The 25,458-nt window shown below is 43.8% G+C and overlaps 1 protein-coding gene across 2 annotated transcripts in view; it reads left to right on the top strand.

The window, feature by feature from the left end:
• Positions 1–25,458, top strand: part of tmem214 (transmembrane protein 214) — a 69,461-nt gene that overhangs the window by 32,898 nt on the left and 11,105 nt on the right. For both annotated transcript variants that reach the window (XM_046337425.1, XM_046337426.1), the window contains exons 7-15: positions 3,265–3,346; positions 4,663–4,764; positions 6,924–7,065; positions 9,845–9,936; positions 10,074–10,122; positions 20,341–20,448; positions 20,949–21,066; positions 21,242–21,338; positions 21,530–21,698. In XM_046337425.1, coding sequence (XP_046193381.1) covers positions 3,265–3,346; positions 4,663–4,764; positions 6,924–7,065; positions 9,845–9,936; positions 10,074–10,122; positions 20,341–20,448; positions 20,949–21,066; positions 21,242–21,338; positions 21,530–21,698 — 959 coding nt within the window. The remainder of the gene's footprint in view (positions 1–3,264; positions 3,347–4,662; positions 4,765–6,923; positions 7,066–9,844; positions 9,937–10,073; positions 10,123–20,340; positions 20,449–20,948; positions 21,067–21,241; positions 21,339–21,529; positions 21,699–25,458) is intronic.

Below are 25,458 nucleotides of genomic sequence, written 5' to 3'. Positions count from 1 at the left end.
TACTCCACACACAGAGACACATACACAACTCTATACCACCTTTACTCCACACAGAGACCCATACACAACTCTAGACCACCTTTACTCCACACACAGAGACGCATATAAAGCTCGCCTTCCATTTGGCAAATCTGACGGTACGATTATAATAAATCCTGCTATGTCCTCCGATGAACCATCAAACAGGCAAAGCGGCTCTGATGCTCGTCGGATGTGGCAAGGCTTGAAAAATATTACGGCCTACAAAGGGAAACACAGCCATGAGCTGCCCAGTGACGCGAGCCTACGAGATGAGCTCAATGTCTTCGAGGCAAGCAACACTAAAGCATGCATGAGAGCACCTGCTGTTCCGGACGACTGTGATCACTCTCACCATAGCTGGTGTGAGACCTTTTTTTAAACATGTCAACATTCACAAAGCCGCAGGGCCCTACGGATTACCAGGACGTGCACTCAAAGCATGCGCGGACCAACTGGCAAGTGTCTGCTAAATGACTTAAATGTGAATGTAAATGTCTTCACTGACATTTTCAACCTCTCCCTGACCGAGTTTGTAATATCTACATGTTTCAAACAGACCGCTATAGTCCTTGGGCCCAAGAAAGCGAAGGTAACCTGCCTAGATGATTACAGACCCGTAGCACTCACGTCTGTAGCCACGAAGTGCTTTCATGGCTCACATCAACACCATGTCGGAAACCCAAGACCCATTCCAAATTTGAATTCTGCCCCAACCAATCCACAGATGACGCAATGTCAATCGCATTTCTCACTGCCCTATCCCACCTGGACAAAACTAACACCTATGTGAGATTGCTATTCATTGACTACAGCTCAGCGTTCAACACCATAGTGTCCTCCAAGCTCATCACTAAGCTAAGGATCCTGGGACTAAACACATACCTCTGCAACTGGATCCTGGACTTCCTGTCAGGCCGCCCCCAGATGGTGAGGGTAGGAACAACACATCCCCCCCACAATTTTTGGAGACTTCCTCTGAAACTGCCTTGTATATAGGTCCTGGATGTCAGGAAGTTTGGCCCCAGTGACGTACTGGGTTGTACGCAGTACTCTCTGCAGGTAGCCTAGTGGTTAGCGTTGGGCAAGTTACCGTGAAAGGTTGCTGGATCGAATCCCCGAGCTGACAAGATTAAAGTCATTCTGCCCCTGAGCAAGGAAGTTAAATCGCTGTTCCCCGGGTGCCGAAGACATGAATGTCAATTTAAGGCAGCCCCCCGCAACTCTGATTCAGAGAGGTTGGGTTAAATGCGGAAGACGTATTGCCCTCAACTTAATTCAGTTGTACAACTGACTAGGCATCCCCCCCTTTCCCCTTACCCTTACTTTCAGATGCCGAAGTGTTGCCATACCTGGCAGTGATAGGGATCCCGAGTGGCCCTGCGGTCTAAGGCACTGCATCGCAATGCTAGAGGCGTAACTACAGACCCTGGTTCGATTCCAGGGTGTATGACAACCGGCTGTGATTGGGAGTCCCATAGGGCGGCGCACAATTGGCCCAGCGTCGTTAGGGTTTGGCTGGGGTAGGCAGTCATTGTAAATAATAATAATTTGTTCTTAACTGACTTGTTAAATACAATAAATTATGCAACTGGTCAGGATGCTCTCGATGGTGCAACTGTAGAACTTTTTGAAGATCCTGAGGGGGGGATAGGTTTTGTCGTGCCCTCTTCACGACTGCCTTGGTTTGCTTGGACCATGATAGTTTGTTTATGATTTGGACACCAAGGAACTTGAAGCTCTCATCCTGCTCCACTGCAGCCCCGTTGATGTTAATGGGGGCCTGTTATGCCATCCTTTACCTTTAGTCCACAATCATCTCCTTTGTCTTGCTCACATTGAGGGAGAAGTTGTTGTCCTGGCAGTGACAACCTCCCTATAGGCTGTCAAATCGTTGTCGGTGATCAGGCCTACCACTGTTGTAGTCACAAACTTAATGATGGTGTTGGAGTCATGTGTGACCATGCAGTCATGAGTCAGAAGGGGACTGAGCACGCACCCCTGAGGGGCCCCAGTGTTGAGGACCAGTGTGGCGGATGTGTTGTTGCCTACCATTACCACCTGGCAGAGGCCTGTCAGAAAGTCCAGGATCCAGTTGCAGAGGGATGTGTTTAGTCCCAGAGTCCTTAGCTTAACCTCTTACTCCTACCCGACACGCAGGCGTCCCATCTAGACATCTGGAAATGCAAATGCGCTACGCTAAATGCTAATAGCACTCGTTAAAACTCAAACGTTCATTAAAATACACATGCAGGGTACTGAATTAAAGCTACACTCGTTGTGAATCCAGGCAACAAGTCAGATTTTTAAAATGCTTTTCGGCGAAAGCATGAGAAGCTATTATCTGATAGCATGTAACACCCCAAAAGACCCGCAGGGGACGTAAACAAAATAATTAGCATAGTCGGCGCTACACAAAACGCACAAATAAAATATAAAACATTCATTACCTTTGACCATCTTCTTTGTTGGCACTCCTAGATGTCCCATAATCACTATTGGGTATTTTTTTCCGATTAAATCGGTCCATATATAGCCTAGATATTGATCTATGAAGACTGTGTGATCAAGGAAAAAAACATTGTTTTTTAACGCAACGTCATTTTTTTTAATTAAAAAAGTCGACAATAAACTTTCACCAAACACTTCGAAATACTTTTGTTATGCAACTTTAGGTATTAGTAAACGTTAATAATCGATCAAATTGATCACGAGGCGATGTATATTCTATAGCTGTACGTCTGGAAATAATGTCCGGGTAAATCTCAACCAAAATATCCGGTCGGAGACCGGAAGAAATGCGCTGCCTCGTGTCCGTTTGACCAAGAAACAAAGCCTAGGCAAATGACAAGACTGACATCGTGTGGAAGCTGTAGATATTGCAACCTCGGCCCCATTTAATGTGGTTCCCATTCAACAACACGTTCAAGTGGCGCATGGATATATTTTCCCATTTTCAGTGATCAGATTTTCCTGCGCTTTTCGATGAAACGCACATTCTGTTATAGTCACAGCTGTGATTTAACCAGTTTTATAAACTTCAGTGTTTTCTAATCATATGTATATACTATATTCCTGGCATGAGTAGCAGGGCGCTGAAATGTTGTGCGATTTTTAACAGAATGTTCGAAAAAGTAGGGGGTAGGAGTAACAGGTTAATGATGAGCTATAAGGGCACTATGGTGTTTGTTGCCTACAGCTCAGCTTCAATCTTCTCACCTTAAGGATTAACTGTGTGTGTTGCAGTATGGCTGGGTATCATGCTGCCAGTCCTGGGGGTGAAGGCCCTGTCGTCCTACGCCATCGCATACTTGGAGAGACTACTGCTGTAAGTACCTGACCTCTAACCCCTACCCTGCCCGGAGAGACTGCTGCTGTAAATACCTGACCTCTAACCCCTACCCTACCCGGAGAGACTGCTACTGTAAATACCTGACCTCTAACCCCTACCCGGAGAGACTGCTGCTGTAAATACCTGACCTCTAACCCCTACCCTACCTGGAGAGACTGCTACTGTAAATACCTGACCTCTAACCCCTACCCGGGGAGACTACTGCTGTAAATACCTGACCTCTAACCCCTACCCGGGAGACTGCTGCTGTAAATACCTGACCTCTAACCCCTACCCTACCTGGAGAGACTGCTACTGTAAATACCTGACCTCTAACCCCTACCCTACCTGGAGAGACTGCTACTGTAAATACCTGACCTCTAACCCCTACCCGGGGAGACTACTGCTGTAAATACCTGACCTCTAACCCCTACCCGGAGAGACTGCTACTGTAAATACCTGACCTCTAACCCCTACCTGGGGAGACTGCTACTGTAAATACCTGACCTCTAACCCCTACCCGGGGAGACTGCTGCTGTAGTTACCTGACCTCTAACCCCTACCCTACCTGGAGAGTGCTGTAAATACCTGACCTAAATACCTGACCTCTAACCCCTACCCTACCTGGAGAGAGTGCTGCTGTAAATACCTGACCTCTAACCCCTACCCTACCTGGAGAGAGTGCTGCTGTAAATACCTGACCTCTAACCCCTACCCTACCTGGAGAGACTACTACTGTAAATACCTGACCTCTAACCCCTACCCTACCTGGAGACTATTGCTGTAATTACCTGCTGCCCCTACCCAGGAGACTGCTAAAATACCTGACCTCTAACCCCTACCCTACCTGGAGAGACTACTGCTGTAATTACCTGACCTCTAACCCCTACCCAGGGAGACTGCTACTGTAAATACCTGACCTCTAACCCCTACCCTACCCAGGGAGACTACTGCTGTAAATACCTGACCTCTAACCCCTACCCAAAGAGACTGCTACTGTAAATACCTGACCTCTAACCCCTACCCTACCCAGGGAGACTGCTGCTGTAAATACCTGACCTCTAACCCCTACCCTACCCCGGGAGACTGCTGCTGTATATACCTGACCTCTAACCCCTACCCTACTTCTGTAGTATAGACAAGGGCCCAATCCCCAATGGACCCGACACCCTATGCACGTGTGGAGATCTGAGAGGATTTGATTGGCAGAGGCAATAATGGTTAAACTTCCATCTACCTAGCCTATCAGAGGGCAGAGTGGAGCTGTTACCATATTGATCATCTTTTTGTAAAATGCTGTTTTTGTTCTCCAGGCTCCATGTTAACCTGACTAAAGGTTTTGGGGTCATGGGACCTAAAGACTTCTTCCCTCTGCTGGACTTTGCCTACATGCCAAAGAATGCCCTGTCACCAAGGTAACGCACACAAGACGCTTGACTGTCTGAATGCCCTGTCACCAAGGTAACACACACATAGATGCCTGACTGTCTGAATGCCCTGTCACCAAGGTAACACACACATAGATGCCTGACTGTCTGATTGCCCTGTCACCAAGGTAACGCACACAAGACGCTTGACTGTCTGAATGCCCTGTCACCAAGGTAACGCACACAAGACACTTGACTGTCTGAATGCCCTGTCACCAAGGTAACGCACACATAGATACCTGACTGTCTGAAAGCCCTGTCACCAAGGTAACGCACACAAGACGCTTGACTGCCTGAATGCCCTGTCACCAAGGTAAAGCACACAAGACGCTTGACTGTCTGAATGCCCTGTCACCAAGGTAACGCACACAAGACGCTTGACTGTCTGAATGCCCTGTCACCAAGGTAACACACACATAGATACCTGACTGTCTGAAAGCCCTGTCACCAAGGTAACGCACACAAGACGCTTGACTGTCTGAATGCCCTGTCACCAAGGTAACGCACACAAGACGCTTGACTGTCTGAATGCCCTGTCACCAAGGTAACGCACACAAGACGCTTGACTGTCTGAATGCCCTGTCACCAAGGTAACGCACACAAGACGCTTGACTGTCTGAATGCCCTGTCACCAAGGTAACGCACACAAGACGCTTGACTGTCTGAATGCCCTGTCACCAAGGTAACGCACACAAGACGCTTGACTGTCTGAATGCCCTGTCACCAAGGTAACGCACACAAGACGCCTGACTGTCTGAATGCCCTGTCACCAAGGTAACGCACACAAGACGCCTGACTGTCTGAATGCCCTGTCACCAAGGTAACGCACACAAGACGCTTGACTGTCTGAATGCCCTGTCACCAAGGTAACGCACACAAGACGCTTGACTGCCTGAATGCCCTGTCACCAAGGTAACGCACACATAGATGCCTGACTGTCTGAAAGCCCTGTCACCAAGGTAACACACACACATAGATGCCTGACTGTCTGAAAGCCCTGTCACCAAGGTAACGCACACAAGACGCTTGACTGTCTGAATGCCCTGTCACCAAGGTAACGCACACATAGATGCTTGACTGTCTGAAAGGTAACACATGATAGTGATGATAATCTACATTGTCTCATATTGGTGATGATAATCTACATGGTCTCCTATTGGTGGTGATAATCTACATAGTTATTCTGCTGTAGACTGTCTCATATTGGTGGTGATAATCTACATAGTTATTCTGCTTTAGACTGTCTCATATTGGTGATGATAATCTACATAGTTATTCTGCTTTAGGCTGTCTCATATTGGTGATGATAATCTACATAGTTATTCTGCTTTAGACTGTCTCATATTGGTGATGATAATCTACATAGTTATTCTGCTTTAGACTGTCTCCTATTGGTGATGATAATCTACATAGTTATTCTGCTGCTTTAGACTGTCTCCTATTGGTGATGATAATCTACATAGTTATTCTGCTGCTTTAGACTGTCTCCTATTGGTGATGATAATCTACATAGTTATACTGCTGCTTTAGACTGTCTCCTATTGGTGATGATGTCTACATTAGTTATTCTGCTTTAGACTGTCCTATTGGTGATGATAATCTACATAGTTATTCTACTTTAGACTGTCTCCTATTGGTGATGATAATCTACATAGTTATTCTGCTTTAGACTGTCCTATTGGTGATGATAATCTACATAGTTATAATAGTGATCCTAGCAATGCTTTTCCTCCGACATGGACACTTTTTGGCTCCGTTGTTTGAAGTCCCCATGAAAATGTTTAGAGGTAACTTGTCTCTGCAGGATACATATTTGATGGAAAGAGATGTCTGATTTGGTCTACAAGCAGAGCTGTTTTATCAAGACACAATTGTCTGTTGTAATTGTCTGTTGTAATTGTCAATTGTAATGACAAATTTCCCAAAGGATCATGATTTTCTGGTAAAAAGTGGGGGCGCAAAAGTATTTTTTTGGTGAGCAGCTGCTATGTGTGCTCCGGCGCCTATGCTCACACCCGTCTCCCAGGCAACGCCATACCAATTTACTTCTCTTCACATTTCACTGAAATAAAACCAAATGTTTAGTGATAGTTGGGGCTCGGTAAAAAAAAAAAAGTTTTATTGTGTGACTGTGTGTGTCTGCGTAGCCTCCAGGAGCAGCTGTGTCGTCTGTACCCTCGTCTGAAGGTGTTGGCTTTTGGGGCGAAGCCCGAGATGACCCTCCACACCTACCTGCCCTCCTTCTTGTCCCGGGCCACGCCCCACTGCCCTGAAGATATGAAGAGAGAGGTAATACATGGGGCACCTGGGAAGTATTCTGACCCCTTTTCCACATTTTGGTACGTTCCAGCCTTATTCTAAAATGGATTACATACAGTTTTCCCTCATCAATCTACACACAATAGCCCACAATGACATCACAATACCCCATAATGACATCACAATAACCCATAATGACATCACAATACCCCATAATGACAAAGCAAAACCAGGTTTTTAGAATTTTTTTGCAAATGTATTCAAAAATAAAGACACCTTTTTATTTACATAAATATTCAGACCCTTTGCTATGAGACTTGAAATTGATCTCAGGTGCATCCTGTTTCCATTGATCATCCTTGATGTTTCTACAACTTGATTGGAGTCCACTTGTGGTAAATTAAATTGATTGGACATGATTTGGAAAGACACACCTGTCTATAAGGTCCCACAGTTGACAGTGCATGTCAGAGCAAAAACCAGTCATTTTGGGGCGGCAGGTAGCCTAGTGGTTAGAGTTTTTGGCCAGTGATTGAATCCCAGAGTTGACAAGGTAAAAATCAGTTCTGCCCCTGAACAGGCAGTTAACCCACTGTTCCTAGACCATTTAACCCACTGTTCCTAGACCAGTTAACCCGCTGTTCCTAGACCAGTTAACCCACTGTTCCCAGGCCGTCATTGTAAATAAGAATTTGTTAACTGACTTGCCTAGTTAAATAAAGGTAAAATAAATGAGGTCATATGAATTATCCGTAGAGCTCCGAGACAGGATTGTGTCGAGGCACAGATCGGGGAAAGGGTTCCAAGACATTTCTGCAGCATTGAAAGTCCTGAAGAACAGTGGCCTCCATCATTCTTAAAATTAGCCACCCTTTGCCTTGATGACAGCTTTGCACACTCTTGGCATTCTGTCAACCAGTTTCATGAGGAATGCTTTTCCAATAGTCTTGAAGGAGTTCCCACATATGCTGAGCACTTGTTTGCTGCTTTTCCTTCACTCTGCAGTTCAATTCATCCCAAACGATCTCAATTGGGTTGAGGTCGGGTGATTGTGGAGGACAAGTCATCTGATACAGCACTCCATCACTCTCCTTCTTGGTCAAATAGCCCTTAAACAACCTGGAGGTGTGTGTTGGGTCATTGTCCTTTTGAAAAACAAATGAGTCCCACTCAGCCCAAACCAGATGGCATGACTTTTCGCTGCAGAATGCTGTGGTAGACATGCTGGCTAAGTGTGCCTTGAATTCTAAATAAATCACTGGCAGTGTCACCAGCAAAGCACAATCACACCACCTCCTCCATGCTTCACAGTGGGAACCACACATGCAGAGATCATCCGTTCACCTACTCTGCGTATCATAAAGACACGGCGATTGGAACCAAAAATCTCAAATTTGGTCTCATTAGACTAAAGGACAGATCTCCACCGGTCTAATGTCCATTGCTTGTGTTTCTTGGCCCAAGCAAGTCTCTTTTTATTGGTGTCCTTTGGTAGTGATTTCTTTGCAGCAATTCAGTCTACTCTGAACAGTTGAAGTTGAGATGCGTCCGTTACTGGAATCTGTGAAGCATTTATTTGGGCTGCAATTACTGAGGCTGGTAACTCTACTGAACGTATCCTCTGCAGCAAAGGTAACTCTGGGTCTTCCTTTCCTGTGGCGGTGAGAGCCAGTTAACTCTAATGAACTTATCCTCTGCAGCAGAGGTAACTCTGGGTCTTCCTTTCCTGTGACGGTCCTCATGAGAGCCAGTTAACTCTGCTGCAGAGGATACGTTCAGTAGAGGTAACTCTGGGTCTTCCTTTCCTGTGGTGGTCCTCATGAGAGCCAGTTAACTCTAATGAACTTATCCTCTGCAGCAGAGGTAACTCTGGGTCTTCCTTTCCTGTGGTGGTCCTCATGAGAGCCAGTTAACTCTAATGAACTTATCCTCTGCAGCAGAGGTAACTCTGGGTCTTCCTTTCCTGTGGCGGTGAGAGCCAGTTAACTCTAATGAACTTATCCTCTGCAGCAGAGGTAACTCTGGGTCTTCCTTTCCTGTGGCGGTGAGAGCCAGTTAACTCTAATGAACTTATCCTCTGCAGCAGAGGTAACTCTGGGTCTTCCTTTCCTGTGGTGGTCCTCATGAGAGCCAGTTAACTCTAATGAACTTATCCTCTGCAGCAGAGGTAACTCTGGGTCTTCCTTTCCTGTGGTGGTCCTCATGAGAGCCAGTTAACTCTGCTGCAGAGGATACGTTCAGTAGAGGTAACTCTGGGTCTTCCTTTCCTGTGGTGGTCCTCATGAGAGCCAGTTAACTCTAATGAACTTATCCTCTGCAGCAGAGGTAACTCTGGGTCTTCCTTTCCTGTGGCGGTGAGAGCCAGTTAACTCTAATGAACTTATCCTCTGCAGCAGAGGTAACTCTGGGTCTTCCTTTCCTGTGGCGGTGAGAGCCAGTTTCATCATAGCGCTTGAGGATTTTTGCGACTGCACATGAAGAAACTTAAAGTTCTTGAAATTTTCCAGATTGAAATTTTCCAGATTCCAGACCTTCATGTCTTAAAGTAATGATGGACTGTCGTTTCTTTCAGCTTTTCTGATCTGTTCTTACCAAAATATGGACTTGGACTTCTACCAAATAGGGCAACACAATGCCACAGATGTTTTGAGAGGTCACTGTAACATATTATATATCCAGTCTGATAAGAATTAGAAAAGTGTCTTCAACAAATAACATACACCAAATGTTTTAAAATAATCATTCAAATAATGTGTATGGTTAATGGATAGAGTATTGTCATGTTCAATACCTTTACTCCTCTGTCTAGTTGCTGAGCTCCATGACGGAGTGTCTCTCTGTGGACCACCAGAGTCTGGGGGTGTGGAGACGGCTCTACACCAAACACTTACCACAGTCCAGGTACAACACACACACCCCTCAGAGTCTGGGGGTGTGGAAGACAGCTGGATATATAACACCAGTCCAGGTGAATACATGTTTTAAGAAACCAGTCTGAAGTAGTGTGCTATAATAAATCTCTGTCTCTCTGTCTCTAGTCTGCTGTTAAACCATCTACTGAAGTCCTGGAACACCCTGCCACCCAAGGTACAATATAACCATGGTTTCTACCTCTGTCCCATCTCAATGATGTGTACTGGCTCAGGATTGGCTGGGAGGAAATTAAGTCAATTCTTGGGGAACAATGGCCACATTCAGTTTACTGTCGGCACCATCATATCCAGTCAATTGTAGTTGGATGGTGGTGTCCTTTACATCAGGTCAGTTTGACTACTACTACAGACATGGTATTGTTGTGATGTCATTGTGTGGTTAAATATCAACATTCTATCATTAACGAACTAGAGGAAATCAGAACTTGATCTCGATTCAATGGCCCTCAGAGCTATCCTCCAATCACATTAGACTAATAGTAAAACATAAGTTAATTAAGAAACATTGTAACATTGGGCAGTCTTATGGAATACATGTCATTATACACCTAAACATGGTTTTATTGCATTTTTACCAGCAGCCAATGGGATCACATCACACAAGGAGCTCTCACCTTTCAAACTTCCCTCCAGGCCATTGTGAACGCTGTAACATATTATATATCCAGCCAGTTCATTGTGAACGCTGTAGCATATTATATATCCAGCCAGTTCATTGTGAACTCTGTAGCATATTATATATCCAGTAAGAGCCAGTTCATTGTGAACGCTGTAGCATATTATATATCCAGCCAGTTCATTGTGAACGCTGTAGCATATTATATATCCAGCCAGTTCATTGTGAACTCTGTAGCATATTATATATCCAGTAAGAGCCAGTTCATTGTGAACTCTGTAGCATATTATATATCCAGTAAGAGCCAGTTCATTGTGAACGCTGTAGCATATTATATATCCAGTAAGAGCCAGTTCATTGTGAACGCTGTAGCATATTATATATCCAGCCAGTTCATTGTGAACGCTGTAGCATATTATATATCCAGCCAGTTCATTGTGAACGCTGTAGCATATTATATATCCAGCCAGTTCATTGTGAACGCTGTAGCATATTATATATCCAGCCCGTTCATTGTGAACGCTGTAGCATATTATATATCCAGTAAGAGCCAGTTCATTGTGAACGCTGTAGAATATTATATATCCAGCCAGTTCATTGTGAACGCTGTAACATATTATATATCCAGTAAGAGCCAGTTCATTGTGAACGCTGTAGCATATTATATATCCAGCCAGTTCATTGTGAACGCTGTAGCATATTATATATCCAGCCAGTTCATTGTGAACGCTGTAGCATATTATATATCCAGTAAGAGCCAGTTCATTGTGAACGCTGTAGCATATTATATATCCAGCCAGTTCATTGTGAACGCTGTAGCATATTATATATCCAGCCAGTTCATTGTGAACGCTGTAGCATATTATATATCCAGCCAGTTCATTGTGAACGCTGTAGCATATTATATATCCAGCCAGTTCATTGTGAACGCTGTAGCATATTATATATCCAGCCAGTTCATTGTGAACGCTGTAGCATATTATATATCCAGCCAGTTCATTGTGAACGCTGTAGCATATTATATATCCAGCCAGTTCATTGTGAACGCTGTAGCATATTATATATCCAGCCAGTTCATTGTGAACGCTGTAGCATATTATATATCCAGCCAGTTCATTGTGAACGCTGTAGCATATTATATATCCAGCCAGTTCATTGTGAACGCTGTAGCATATTATATATCCAGCCAGTTCATTGTGAACGCTGTAGCATATTATATATCCAGCCAGTAAGAGCCAGTTCATTGTGAACGCTGTAGCATATTATATATCCAGTAAGAGCCAGTTCATTGTGAATGCTGTAACATATTATATATCCAGTAAGAGCCAGTTCATTGTGAATGCTGTAGCATATTATATATCCAGTAAGAGCCAGTTCATTGTGAATGCTGTAACATATTATATATCCAGTAAGAGCCAGTTCATTGTGATATATCCAGTAAGAGCCAGTTCATTGTGAACGCTGTAGCATATTATATATCCAGTAAGAGCCAGTTCATTGTGAACGCTGTAGCATATTATATATCCAGTAAGAGCCAGTTCATTGTGAACGCTGTAGCATATTATATATCCAGTAAGAGCCAGTTCATTGTGAACGCTGTAGCATATTATATATCCAGTAAGAGCCAGTTCATTGTGAACGCTGTAACATATTATATATCCAGCCAGTAAGAGCCAGTTCATTGTGAACGCTGTAACATATTATATATCCAGCCAGTAAGAGCCAGTTCATTGTGAACGCTGTAACATATTATATATCCAGCCAGTAAGAGCCCGTTCATTGTGAACGCTGTAGCATATTATATATCCAGCGAGTAAGAGCCAGTTCATTGTGAATGCTGTAACATATTATATATCCAGTAAGAGCCAGTTCATTGTGAACGCTGTAACATATTATATATCCAGTAAGAGCCAGGTCATTGTGAACGCTGTAGCATATTATATATCCAGTAAGAGCCAGTTCATTGTGAACGCTGTAGCATATTATATATCCAGTAAGAGCCAGTTCATTGTGAACGCTGTAGCATATTATATATCCAGTAAGAGCCAGTTCATTGTGAACGCTGTAGCATATTATATATCCAGTAAGAGCCAGTTCATTGTGAACGCTGTAACATATTATATATCCAGCCAGTAAGAGCCCGTTCATTGTGAACGCTGTAGCATATAATATATCCAGCGAGTAAGAGCCAGTTCATTGTGAATGCTGTAACATATTATATATCCAGTAAGAGCCAGTTCATTGTTAACGCTGTAACATATTATATATCCAGTAAGAGCCAGGTCATTGTGAACGCTGTAGCATATTATATATCCAGTAAGAGCCAGTTCATTGTGAACGCTGTAGCATATTATATATCCAGTAAGAGCCAGTTCATTGTGAACGCTGTAGCATATTATATATCCAGTAAGAGCCTGTTCATTGTGAACGCTGTAGCATATTATATATCCAGTAAGAGCCAGTTCATTGTGAACGCTGTAACATATTATATATCCAGCCAGTAAGAGCCCGTTCATTGTGAACGCTGTAGCATATTATATATCCAGCCAGTAAGAGCCAGTTCATTGTGAACGCTGTGGCATATTATATATCCAGTAAGAGCCAGTTCATTGTGAACGCTGTAACATATTATATATCCAGTAAGAGCCAGGTCATTGTGAACGCTGTAGCATATTATATATCCAGTAAGAGCCAGTTCATTGTGAACGCTGTAGCATATTATATATCCAGTAAGAGCCAGTTCATTGTGAACACTGTAGCATATTATATATCCAGTAAGAGCCCGTTCATTGTGAACGCTGTAGCATATTATATATCCAGCCAGTAAGAGCCAGTTCATTGTGAACGCTGTAGCATATTATATATCCAGTAAGAGCCAGTTCATTGTGAACGCTGTAGCATATTATATATCCAGTAAGAGCCAGTTCATTGTGAACGCTGTAGCATATTATATATCCAGTAAGAGCCAGTTCATTGTGAACGCTGTAGCATATTATATATCCAGTAAGAGCCAGTTCATTGTGAACGCTGTAGCATATTATATATCCAGTAAGAGCCAGTTCATTGTGAACGCTGTAACATATTATATATCCAGCCAGTAAGAGCCCGTTCATTGTGAACGCTGTAGCATATTATATATCCAGCCAGTAAGAGCCAGTTCATTGTGAACGCTGTAACATATTATATATCCAGTAAGAGCCAGGTCATTGTGAACGCTGTAGCATATTATATATCCAGTAAGAGCCAGTTCATTGTGAACGCTGTAGCATATTATATATCCAGCCAGTAAGAGCCAGTTCATTGTGAACGCTGTAGCATATTATATATCCAGTAAGAGCCAGTTCATTGTGAACGCTGTAGCATATTATATATCCAGTAAGAGCCAGTTCATTGTGAACGCTGTAACATATTATATATCCAGCCAGTAAGAGCCTGTTCATTGTGAACGCTGTAGCATATTATATATCCAGCCAGTAAGAGCCAGTTCATTGTGAACGCTGTAGCATATTATATATCCAGCCAGTAAGAGCCAGGTCATCGTGAACGCTGTAGCATATTATATATCCAGTAAGAGCCAGTTCATTGTGAACGCTGTAGCATATTATATATCCAGTAAGAGCCCGTTCATTGTGAACGCTGTAGCATATTATATATCCAGTAAGAGCCAGTTCATTGTGAACGCTGTAGCATATTATATATCCAGTAAGAGCCAGTTCATTGTGAACGCTGTAGCATATTATATATCCAGTAAGAGCCAGTTCATTGTGAACGCTGTAGCATATTATATATCCAGTAAGAGCCAGTTCATTGTGAACGCTGTAGCATATTATATATCCAGCCAGTAAGAGCCCGTTCATTGTGAACGCTGTAGCATATTATATATCCAGTAAGAGCCAGTTCATTGTGAACGCTGTAACATATTATATATCCAGTAAGAGCCAGGTCATTGTGAACGCTGTAGCATATTATATATCCAGTAAGAGCCAGTTCATTGTGAACGCTGTAGCATATTATATATACAGCCAGTAAGAGCCAGTTCATTGTGAACGCTGTAGCATATTATATATACAGCCAGTATGAGCCAGTTCATTGTGAACGCTGTAGCATATTATATATCCAGCCAGTAAGAGCCAGCTCATTGTGAACGCTGTAGCATATTATATATCCAGCCAGTAAGAGCCAGTTCATTGTGAACGCTGTAGCATATTATATATCCAGTAAGAGCCAGTTCATTGTGACCGCTGTAGCATATTATATATCCAGTAAGAGCCCGTTCATTGTGAACGCTGTAGCATATTATATATCCAGCCAGTAAGAGCCAGCTCATTGTGAACGCTGTAGCATATTATATATCCAGCCAGTAAGAGCCAGTTCATTGTGAACGCTGTAGCATATTATATATCCAGTAAGAGCCAGTTCATTGTGAACGCTGTAGCATATTATATATCCAGTAAGAGCCAGTTCATTGTGAACGCTGTAGCATATTATATATCCAGCCAGTAAGAGCCAGTTCATTGTGAACGCTGTAGCATATTATATATCCAGTAAGAGCCAGTTCATTGTAGCATATTATATATCCAGCCAGTAAGAGCCAGACCATTGTGAACGCTGTAGCATATTATATATCCAGCCAGTAAGCCAGCCATTGTGAACGTTCATTGTGAAGAGCCAGTTCATTGTAGCATATTATATATCCAGCCAGTAAGAGCCAGTTCATTGTGAACGCTGTAGCATATTATATATCCAGTAAGAGCCAGTTCATTGTGAACGCTGTAGCATATTATATATCCAGCCAGTAAGAGCCAGTTCATTGTGAACACTGTAGCATATTATATATCCAGTAAGAGCCAGGTCATTGTGAACGCTGTAGCATATTATATATCCAGTAAGAGCCCGTTCATTGTGAACGCTGTAGCATATTATATATCCAGTAAGAGCCAGTTCATTGTGAACGCTGTAGCATATTATATATCCAGCCAGTAAGAGCCAGTTCATTGTGAACGCTGTAGCATATTATATATCCAGCCAGTAAGAGCCAGTTCATTGTGAACGCTGTAGCATATTATATATCCAGCCAGTAAGAGCCAGTTCATTGTGAACGCTGTAGCATATTATATATCCAGTAAGAGCCAGTTCATTGTGAACGCTGTAGCATATTATATATCCAGCCAGTAAGAGCCAGTTCATTGTGAACACTGTAGCATATTATATATCCAGTAAGAGCCAGGTCATTGTGAACGCTGTAGCATATTATATATCCAGCCAGTAAGAGCCAGTTCATTGTGAACACTGTAGCATATTATATATCCAGTAAGAGCCAGGTCATTGTGAACGCTGTAGCATATTATATATCCAGCCAGTAAGAGCCAGTTCATTGTGAACGCTGTAGCATATTATATATCCAGTAAGAGCCAGTTCATTGTAGCATATTATATATCCAGCCAGTAAGAGCCAGTTCATTGTGAACGCTGTAGCATATTATATATCCAGCCAGTAAGAGCCAGTTCATTGTGAACGCTGTAGCATATTATATATCCAGCCAGTAAGAGCCAGTTCATTGTGAACGCTGTAGCATATTATATATCCAGCCAGTAAGAGCCAGTTCATTGTGAACGCTGTAGCATATTATATATCCAGCCAGTAAGAGCCAGTTCATTGTGAACGCTGTAGGATATTATATATCCAGTAAGAGCCAGTTCATTGTGAACGCTGTAGCATATTATATATCCAGCCACTAAGAGCCAGTTCATTGTGAACGCTGTAGCATATTATATATCCAGTAAGAGCCCGTTCATTGTGAACGCTGTAACATATTATATATCCAGCCAGTAAGAGCCAGTTCATTGTGAACACTGTAGCATATTATATATCCAGCCAGTAAGAGCCAGTTCATTGTGAACGCTGTAGCATATTATATATCCAGCCAGTAAGAGCCAGTTCATTGTGAACGCTGTAACATATTATATATCCAGAAAGAGCCAGTTCATTGTGAACGCTGTAGCATATTATATATCCAGAAAGAGCCAGTTCATTGTGAACGCTGTAACATATTATATATCCAGAAAGAGCCAGTTCATTGTGAACGCTGTAGCATATTATATATCCAGTAAGAGCCAGTTCATTGTGAACGCTGTAGCATATTATATATCCAGCCAGTAAGAGCCAGTTCATTGTGAACGCTGTAACATATTATATAGCCAGTAAGAGCCAGGTCATTGTGAACGCTGTAGCATATTATATATCCAGTAAGAGCCAGTTCATTGTGAACGCTGTAGCATATTATATATCCAGTAAGAGCCAGTTCATTGTGAACGCTGTAGCATATTATATATCCAGCCAGTAAGAGCCAGTTCATTGTGAACGCTGTAACATATTATATAGCCAGTAAGAGCCAGGTCATTGTGAACGCTGTAGCATATTATATATCCAGTAAGAGCCAGTTCATTGTGAACGCTGTAGCATATATATCCAGTAAGAGCCAGTTCATTGTGAACGCTGTAGCATATTATATATCCAGCCAGTAAGAGCCAGTTCATTGTGAACGCTGTAGCATATTGTATATCCAGTAAGAGCCAGTTCATTGTGAACGCTGTAGCATATTATATATCCAGCCAGTTCATTGTGAACGCTGTAGCATATTATATATCCAGTAAGAGCCAGTTCATTGTGAACGCTGTAGCATATTATATATCCAGCCAGTTCATTGTGAACGCTGTAGCATATTATATATCCAGTAAGAGCCAGTTCATTGTGAACGCTGTAGCATATTATATATCCAGTAAGAGCCAGGTCATTGTGAACGCTGTAGCATATTATATATCCAGTAAGAGCCAGTTCATTGTGAACGCTGTAGCATATTATATATCCAGTAAGAGCCAGTTCATTGTGAACGCTGTAGCATATTATATATCCAGTAAGAGCCAGTTCATTGTGAACGCTGTAGCATATTATATATCCAGTAAGAGCCAGTTCATTGTGAACGCTGTAGCATATTATATATCCAGCCAGTTCATTGTGAACGCTGTAGCATATTATATATCCAGTAAGAGCCAGTTCATTGTGAACGCTGTAGCATTTTATATATCCAGTAAGAGCCAGGTCATTGTGAACGCTGTAGCATATTATATATCCAGCCAGTAAGAGCCAGTTCATTGTGAACGCTGGGACTGGGACTGGGCAGGGACTGGGCAGGGGCTGGGACTGGGCAGGGGCTGGGACTGGGCAGGGGCTGGGACTGGGCAGGGGCTGGGACTGGGCAGGGGCTGGGACGAGGAGCATGATAAACAGCATTCAGGGGAGAATGATAAACAGCATTCAGGGGACCAGAGGAGAATGATAAACAGCATTCAGGGGACCATGATAAACAGCATTCAGGGGACCATGATAAACAGCATTCAGGGGACCATGATAAACAGCATTCAGGGGACCATGATAAACAGCATTCAGGGGACCATGATAAACAGCATTCAGGGGACCATGATAAACAGCATTCAGGGGACAATGATAAACAGCATTCAGGGGACAATGATAAACAGCATTCAGGGGACCAGAGAAGAATGATAAACAGCATTCAGGGGACCAGAGGAGAATGATAAACAGCATTCAGGGGACCAGAGGAGAATGATAAACAGCATTCAGGGGACCAGAGGAGAATGATAAACAGCATTCAGGGGACCATGATAAACAGCATTCAGGGGACAATGATAAACAGCATTCAGGGGACAATGATAAACAGCATTCAGGGGACCAGACGAGAATGATAAACAGCATTCAGGGGACCAGAGGAGAATGATAAACAGCATTCAGGGGACCAGAGGAGAATGATAAACAGCATTCAGGGGACCAGAGGAGAATGATAAACAGCATTCAGGGGACCATGATAAACAGCATTCAGGGGACAATGATAAACAGCATTCAGGGGACCAGAGGAGAATGATAAACAGCATTCAGGGGACCATGATAAACAGCATTCAGGGGACAATGATAAACAGCATTCAGGGGACCAGAGGAGAATGATAAACAGCATTCAGGGGACCATGATAAACAGCATTCGGGGGACCAGAGGAGAATGATAAACAGCATTCAGGGGACCATGATAAACAGCATTCAGGGGACCATGATAAACAGCATTCAGGGGACCATGATAAACAGCATTCAGGGGACCATGATAAACACCATTCAGGGGACCATGATAAACAGCATTCAGGGGACCAGAGGAGAATGATAAACAGCATTCAGGGGACCAGAGGAGAATGATAAACGGCATTCAGGGGACCAGAGGAGAATGATAAACGGCATTCAGGGGACCAGAGGAGAATGATAAACAGCATTCAGGGGACCATGATAAACAGCATTCAGGGGACCATGATAAACAGCATTCAGGGGACCATGATAAACAGCATTCAGGGGACCATGATAAACAGAATGGAGGATAGCTGTGAGGGTTTATGTAATCAGATCCTCTGATCTCTAAGGCATTCATAACAGAATTGTATTTATTTCAATCTTCAAATATAAAACAGTCTCTTTGGCAAATGACACCATAGGACCTTAGTCCAGGGCTAAGAAAAGGCCTGAAGTAGGCTACAAGGAGTGTAATGTTAGCTAAACAGACTGGTACGCAGACTAGTAATGTTAGCTAAACAGACTGGTACGCAGACGAGTAATGTTAGCTAAACAGACTGGTACGCAGACGAGTAATGTTAGCTAAACAGACTGGTACGCAGACGAGTAATGTTAGCTAAACAGACTGGTACGCAGACAAGTAATGTTAGCTAAACAGACTGGTACGCAGACTAGTAATGTTAGCTAAACAGACTGGTACGCAGACGAGTAATGTTAGCTAAACAGACTGGTACGCAGACGAGTAATGTTAGCTAAACAGACTGGTACGCAGACGAGTAATGTTAGCTAAACAGACTGGTACGCAGACGAGTAATGTTAGCTAAACAGACTGGTACGCAGACAAGTAATGTTAGCTAAACAGACTGGTACGCAGACGAGTAATGTTAGCTAAACAGACTGGTACGCAGACTAGTAATGTTAGCTAAACAGACTGGTACGCAGACTAGTAATGTTAGCTAAACAGACTGGTACGCAGACTAGTAATGTTAGCTAAACAGACTGGTACGCAGACTAGTAATGTTAGCTAAACAGACTGGTACGCAGACTAGTAATGTTAGCTAAACAGACTGGTACGCAGACTAGTAATGTTAGCTAAACAGACTGGTACGCAGACTAGTAATGTTAGCTAAACAGACTGGTACGCAGACTAGTAATGTTAGCTAAACAGACTGGTACGCAGACTAGTAATGTTAGCTAAACAGACTGGTACGCAGACGAGTAATGTTAGCTAAACAGACTGGTACGCAGACTAGTAATGTTAGCTAAACAGACTGGTACGCAGACGAGTAATGTTAGCTAAACAGACTGGTACGCAGACGAGTAATGTTAGCTAAACAGACTGGTACGCAGACGAGTAATGTTAGCTAAACAGACTGGTACGCAGACGAGTAATGTTAGCTAAACAGACTGGTACGCAGACGAGTAATGTTAGCTAAACAGACTGGTACGCAGACGAGTAATGTTAGCTAAACAGACTGGTACGCAGACGAGTAATGTTAGCTAAACAGACTGGTACGCAGACGAGTTTAGGGCTGCTTGTCATCCACTGCTGGAAGTGGAGCGATAACACTTGGTTTTTATTGAAATTGTGTTGCATTATAGTTTGTTAATAAAGCTTTGTGTTTCTGATAGTTGCGCGGTTGGCTGCAGGAGACTGTCCAGTCATTCAGAGTGACCAATGAGGAGCTGAGGGACACTGCTAACTCTGCTGACCTACAGGACTGTAACAAGCTCTGTCATGTGAGAGGCAACACTTCATTTACAAACAGAAATCACAAAGCAGCAACCTTCAGAATGCCTTTAAGAAGGGCTAAAAGCTTTTAGGAAACATTTAGACTATCACTCCCCTTCTAATTTTTTTCTACCTCGCTTCCCCCTCCCTACCTCGCTTCCCCCTCCCTACCTCGCTTCCCCCTCCCTACCTCGCTTCCCCCTCCCTACCTCGCTTCCCCCTCCCTACCTCGCTTCCCCCTCCCTACCTCGCTTCCCCCTCCCTACCTCGCTTCCCCCTCCCTACCTCGCTTCCCCCTACCCACTCCCTACCCGCTCCCCTCCCTACCTCGCTTCCCCCTCCCTACCTCGCTTCCCCCTCCCTACCTCGCTTCCCCCTCCCTACCTCGCTTCCCCCTCCCTACCTCGCTTCCCCCTCCCTACCTCGCTTCCCCCTACCCACTCCCTACCTCGCTTCCTCCTCCCTACCTCGCTTCCTCCCTCGCTACCCCCTCCTCTCCTGCCTGTAGTGTCTCCAGTTGAAGATGTCAGGACGAGGTTTCCCCTGGTCCAGACTCTTTATGGCTTTACTGGTGTTTGCTGCCGGGTTCATTACACACGACATCCGATCCCGTGGCTCCTTCACAGGTAACACACACACACACACACACACACACACACACACACACACACACACACACACACACACACACACACACACACACACACACACACACACACACACACACACACACACACACACACACACACACACACACACACACACGCAACTGTTAACCAATCTGACTGTGTGTGTGTGTAGACTCAGCCACAGCGAGCTATCTCCACAGTTCAGGGGTGATGGGAGTGTCTCAACAGGCCTGGAGCAAAGTCACCCTCTACTCACAACAGGGCTTCAGGTAACCTCTAACCCCTGACTAACCCAGAGCTGGGAAGTCATGTTTGCTCATCATTACGGGCCGCATTTATAAATGACTTTAATGAATTTGTCGGTCAGTTATTTAAAAATATACGTCCATTATCATTTGTGTTCTTTAAGGCTTTAGACTTTCTCTGTGAAGACTGACGTCATTTTGTCCCGTGTGTGTAGCTGGCTGGATACCAACACTCCCTACTACTACTCAGAGTGTGTCCGTGTGTTGAGTCCGGTACTGGAGCAGACCTGGGAGAGAACTAAAGATGCTGCCATCTACATCTCAAAACTCACAACACAATTCATTGACTGGATCCATCACAACACACCCCTATTAGTAGAATGGGTAAGACACACACATTGTTGTATTGTCTGTAGTGTTGATACTGTTTGGTGTTGATGCTGTTTGGTGTTGATGCTGTTTGGTGTTGATGCTGTTTGGTGTTGATGCTGTTTGGTGTTGATGCTGTTTGGTGTTGATGCTGTTTGGTGTTGATGCTGTTTGGTGTTGATGCTGTTTGGTGTTGATGCTGTTTGGTGTTGATGCTGTTTGGTGTTGATGCTGTTTGGTGTTGATGCTGTTTGGTGTTGATGCTGTTTGGTGTTGATGCTGTTTGGTGTTGATGCTGTTTGGTGATTGATGCTGTTTGGTGTTGATGCTGTTTGGTGTTGATGCTGTTTGGTGTTGATGCTGTTTGGTGTTGATGCTGTTTGGTGTTGATGCTGTTTGGTGTTGATGCTGTTTGGTGTTGATGCTGTTTGGTGTTGATGCTGTTTGGTGTTGATGCTGTTTGGTGTGGATGCCGTTTGGTGTGGATGGCGTTTGGTGTGGATGGCGTTTGGTGTTGATGGCGTTTGTGGTGAATGTGTTGATGGCCATGAGTCCCAGCTCCGCAAAATGTTAAAGGGATACTTCAGGATTTTGACAATGAGGCTCTTCATATTTCCCCAGACTCTGATGATTTCATAGATGCCAATTTGAATGTCTCAGCATCCAGTATGAAGGACATTGGAGGTAGTTTTGCGATCTAATGTTAACTAGTTTTAGCCAAATGACTCGTAGTCTACCAGAACATTCCATACAATTCCAGTCATTGTGCTGACCTGTTAAACTCTGACCCCCTCTGGTGGCAATTTCTAAACTACACAGAATATTGCATACCTACCCTCTAGAGGTCGGCCAATTATGATTTTTCAATACCGATACTGATTATTGGAGGACCAAAAAATGACGATAACGATTAATCGGACAATTAAAAAAATAATAATAATGATACATTTTTTACATGTATCTGTAATAATGATAATTACAACAATACTGAATGAACACTTATTTTAACTTCATATAATACATCAATAAAATACATTTAGCCTCAAATAAATAATTAAACATGTTCAATTTGGTTTAAATAATGCAAAAACAAAGTGTTGTAGAAGAAAGTAAAAGTGCAATATGTGCTATATAAGAAAGCTAACGTTTCAGTTCCTTGCTCAGAACATGAGAACATATGAAAGCTGGTGGTTCCTTTTAACATGAGTCTTCAATATTCCCAGGTAAGAAGTTTTAGGTTGTAGTTATTATATGAATTATAGGACTATTTCCCTCTATACCATTTGTATTTCATTAACCTTTGACTATTGGATGTTCTTATAGGCACTTTAGTATTGCCAGTGTAACAGTATAGCTTCCGTCCCTCTCCTCGTTCCTCCCTGGGCTCGAACCAGGAACACATCGACAACAGCCACCATCGAAGCAGCGTTACCCATTCAGAGCAAGGGAAACAACCACTCCAAGTCTCAGAGCGAGTGACGTTTGAAAAGCTATTAGCACGCACCCCGCTAACTAGCTAGACATTTCACATCGGTTACACCAGCCTATTCTCTGGAGTTGATAGGCTTGAAGTCATAAACAGCTCAATGCTTGAAGCACAGCAACGAGCTGCTGGCAAACGCATGAAAGTGCTGTTTGAATGAATGCTTAGGAGCCTGCTGCTGCCTACCATCGCTCAGTCAGACTGCTCTATCAAATCAGACTTAATTATAACATGATAACACACAGAAATACGAGCCTTAGGTCATTGATATGGTCGAATCCGGAAACTATCATTTCAAAAACAAAACGTTTATTCTTTCAGTGAAATACGGAACCGTTCGGTATTTTATCTAACGGGTGGCATCCATGAGTCTAAATATTCCTGTTACATTGCACAACCTTTAATGTTATCTCATAATTAAGTAAAATTCTGGCAAATTAGTTGGCAACGAGCCAGGCATCCCAAACTGTTACATATACACTGACTCTGCATGCAATGAACGCAAGAGAAGTGACACAATTTCACCTGGTTAATATTGCCTGCTAACCTGGATTTCCTTTAGCTAAATATGCAGGTTTAAAAACATATATTTCTGTGTATTGATTTTAAGAAAGGCATTGGTGTTTATGGTTCGGTACAGTCGTCCAACGATTGCGATTATATGCAACGCAGGACACGCTAGATAACTACACATGGTTGTTGTTATTACTAGTTTAACTCATGATTATGATTGATTGGTTGTTTTTTTTATAAGAAGTTTAATGCTAACTAGCAACTTACCTTGGCTTCTTACCTCATTTGCGTAACAGGCAGGCTCCTCGTGGAGTGCAACGAGAGGCAGGTAGTTAGAGCGTAGGACTAGATAACTGTAAGGTTGCAAGATTGAATCCCCGAGCTGACAAGGTAAAAATCTGTCCTGCCCCTGAACAAGGCAGTTAACCCACCGTTCCTAGGTCGTCATTGAAAATAAGAAGGTGTTCTTAACTGACTTGCCTAGTTAAAGGTGTAAAAATCTGTTTGGCCGATGCAAACTTGAAATGGACCCTAATTAATCGGCCATTCCGATTAATCGGTTGACCTCTACTTACCTCACATGACACAGTATACAAATATACAATATTATAAGTACATTTCAGTTTAAAAACTAAGTCCTACCAACACATGCTGTGGGATTCTGAAACGATGTGACTAATACTGTTCCAAAATTATAAAAAAAATAAAAATTCAATAAAATAATCTCTGGGGACCTAGATAACAAGGAGGACCTCTGGGGACCTAGATAACAAGGAGGACCTCTGGGGACCTAGATAACATGGAGGACCTCTGGGGACCTAGATAACATGGAGGACCTCTGGGGACCTAGATAACATGGAGGACCTCTGGGGACCTAGATAACAAGGAGCACCTCTGACTCTGGGGACCTAGATAACAAGGAGGACCTCTGGGGACCTAGATAACAAGGAGGACCACTGACTCTGGGGACCTAGATAACATGGAGGACCTCTGACTCTGGGCTTCATTGGTGCCAGTATGTTGCCTACAGACCTCAGGCTGGTTTAAAAGAAGTTTCCATACATGGGCAGCCTGGCTGAATGGAGAGAGAGAGAGTGGGTGGAATGGGGCAGACTGGCTGAATGGAGAGAGTGGGTGGAATGGGGCTGTATGGAGAGAGTGGGTGGAATGGGGCTGTATGGAGAGAGTGGGTGGAATGGGGCTGTATGGAGAGAGTGGGTGGAATGGGGCAGCCTGGCTGTATGGAGAGAGTGGGTGGAATGGGGCTGTATGGAGAGAGTGGGTGGAATGGGGGGGCAGCCTGGCTGTATGGAGAGAGTGAGTGGAATGGGGCTGTGTGGAGAGTGAGTGGGTGGAATGGGGCAGCCTGGCTGTGGAGAGAGTGGGTGGAATGGGGCTGTGTGGAGAGAGTGGGTGGAATGGGGCTGTGTGGAGAGAGTGGGTGGAATGGGGCAGCCTGGCTGTGGAGAGAGAGGGCGGAATGGGGCTGTGTGGAGAGAGAGTGGGTGGAATGGGGCAGCCTGGCTGTGGAGAGAGTGGGTGGAATGGGGCAGCCTGGCTGTATGGAGAGAGTGGGTGGAATGGGGCTGTGAATGGGGCAGCCTGGCTGTATGGAGAGAGTGGGTGGAATGGGGCAGCCTGGCTGAATGGAGAGAGGAATGGGTGGAATGCGGATGTATGGAGAGGGAATGGGGCTGTGTGGAGAGAGTGGGTGGAATGGGGCTGTGTGGAGAGAGTGGGTGGAATGGGGCTGTGTGGAGAGAGTGGGTGGAATGGGGC

The sequence above is a fragment of the Oncorhynchus gorbuscha genome, unplaced genomic scaffold (genome assembly GCF_021184085.1).
Source record: "Oncorhynchus gorbuscha isolate QuinsamMale2020 ecotype Even-year unplaced genomic scaffold, OgorEven_v1.0 Un_scaffold_1406, whole genome shotgun sequence".
NCBI classification, from domain to species: Eukaryota; Metazoa; Chordata; class Actinopteri; order Salmoniformes; family Salmonidae; genus Oncorhynchus; species Oncorhynchus gorbuscha.
This window is presented reverse-complemented; position numbering and strand designations above follow the sequence as displayed.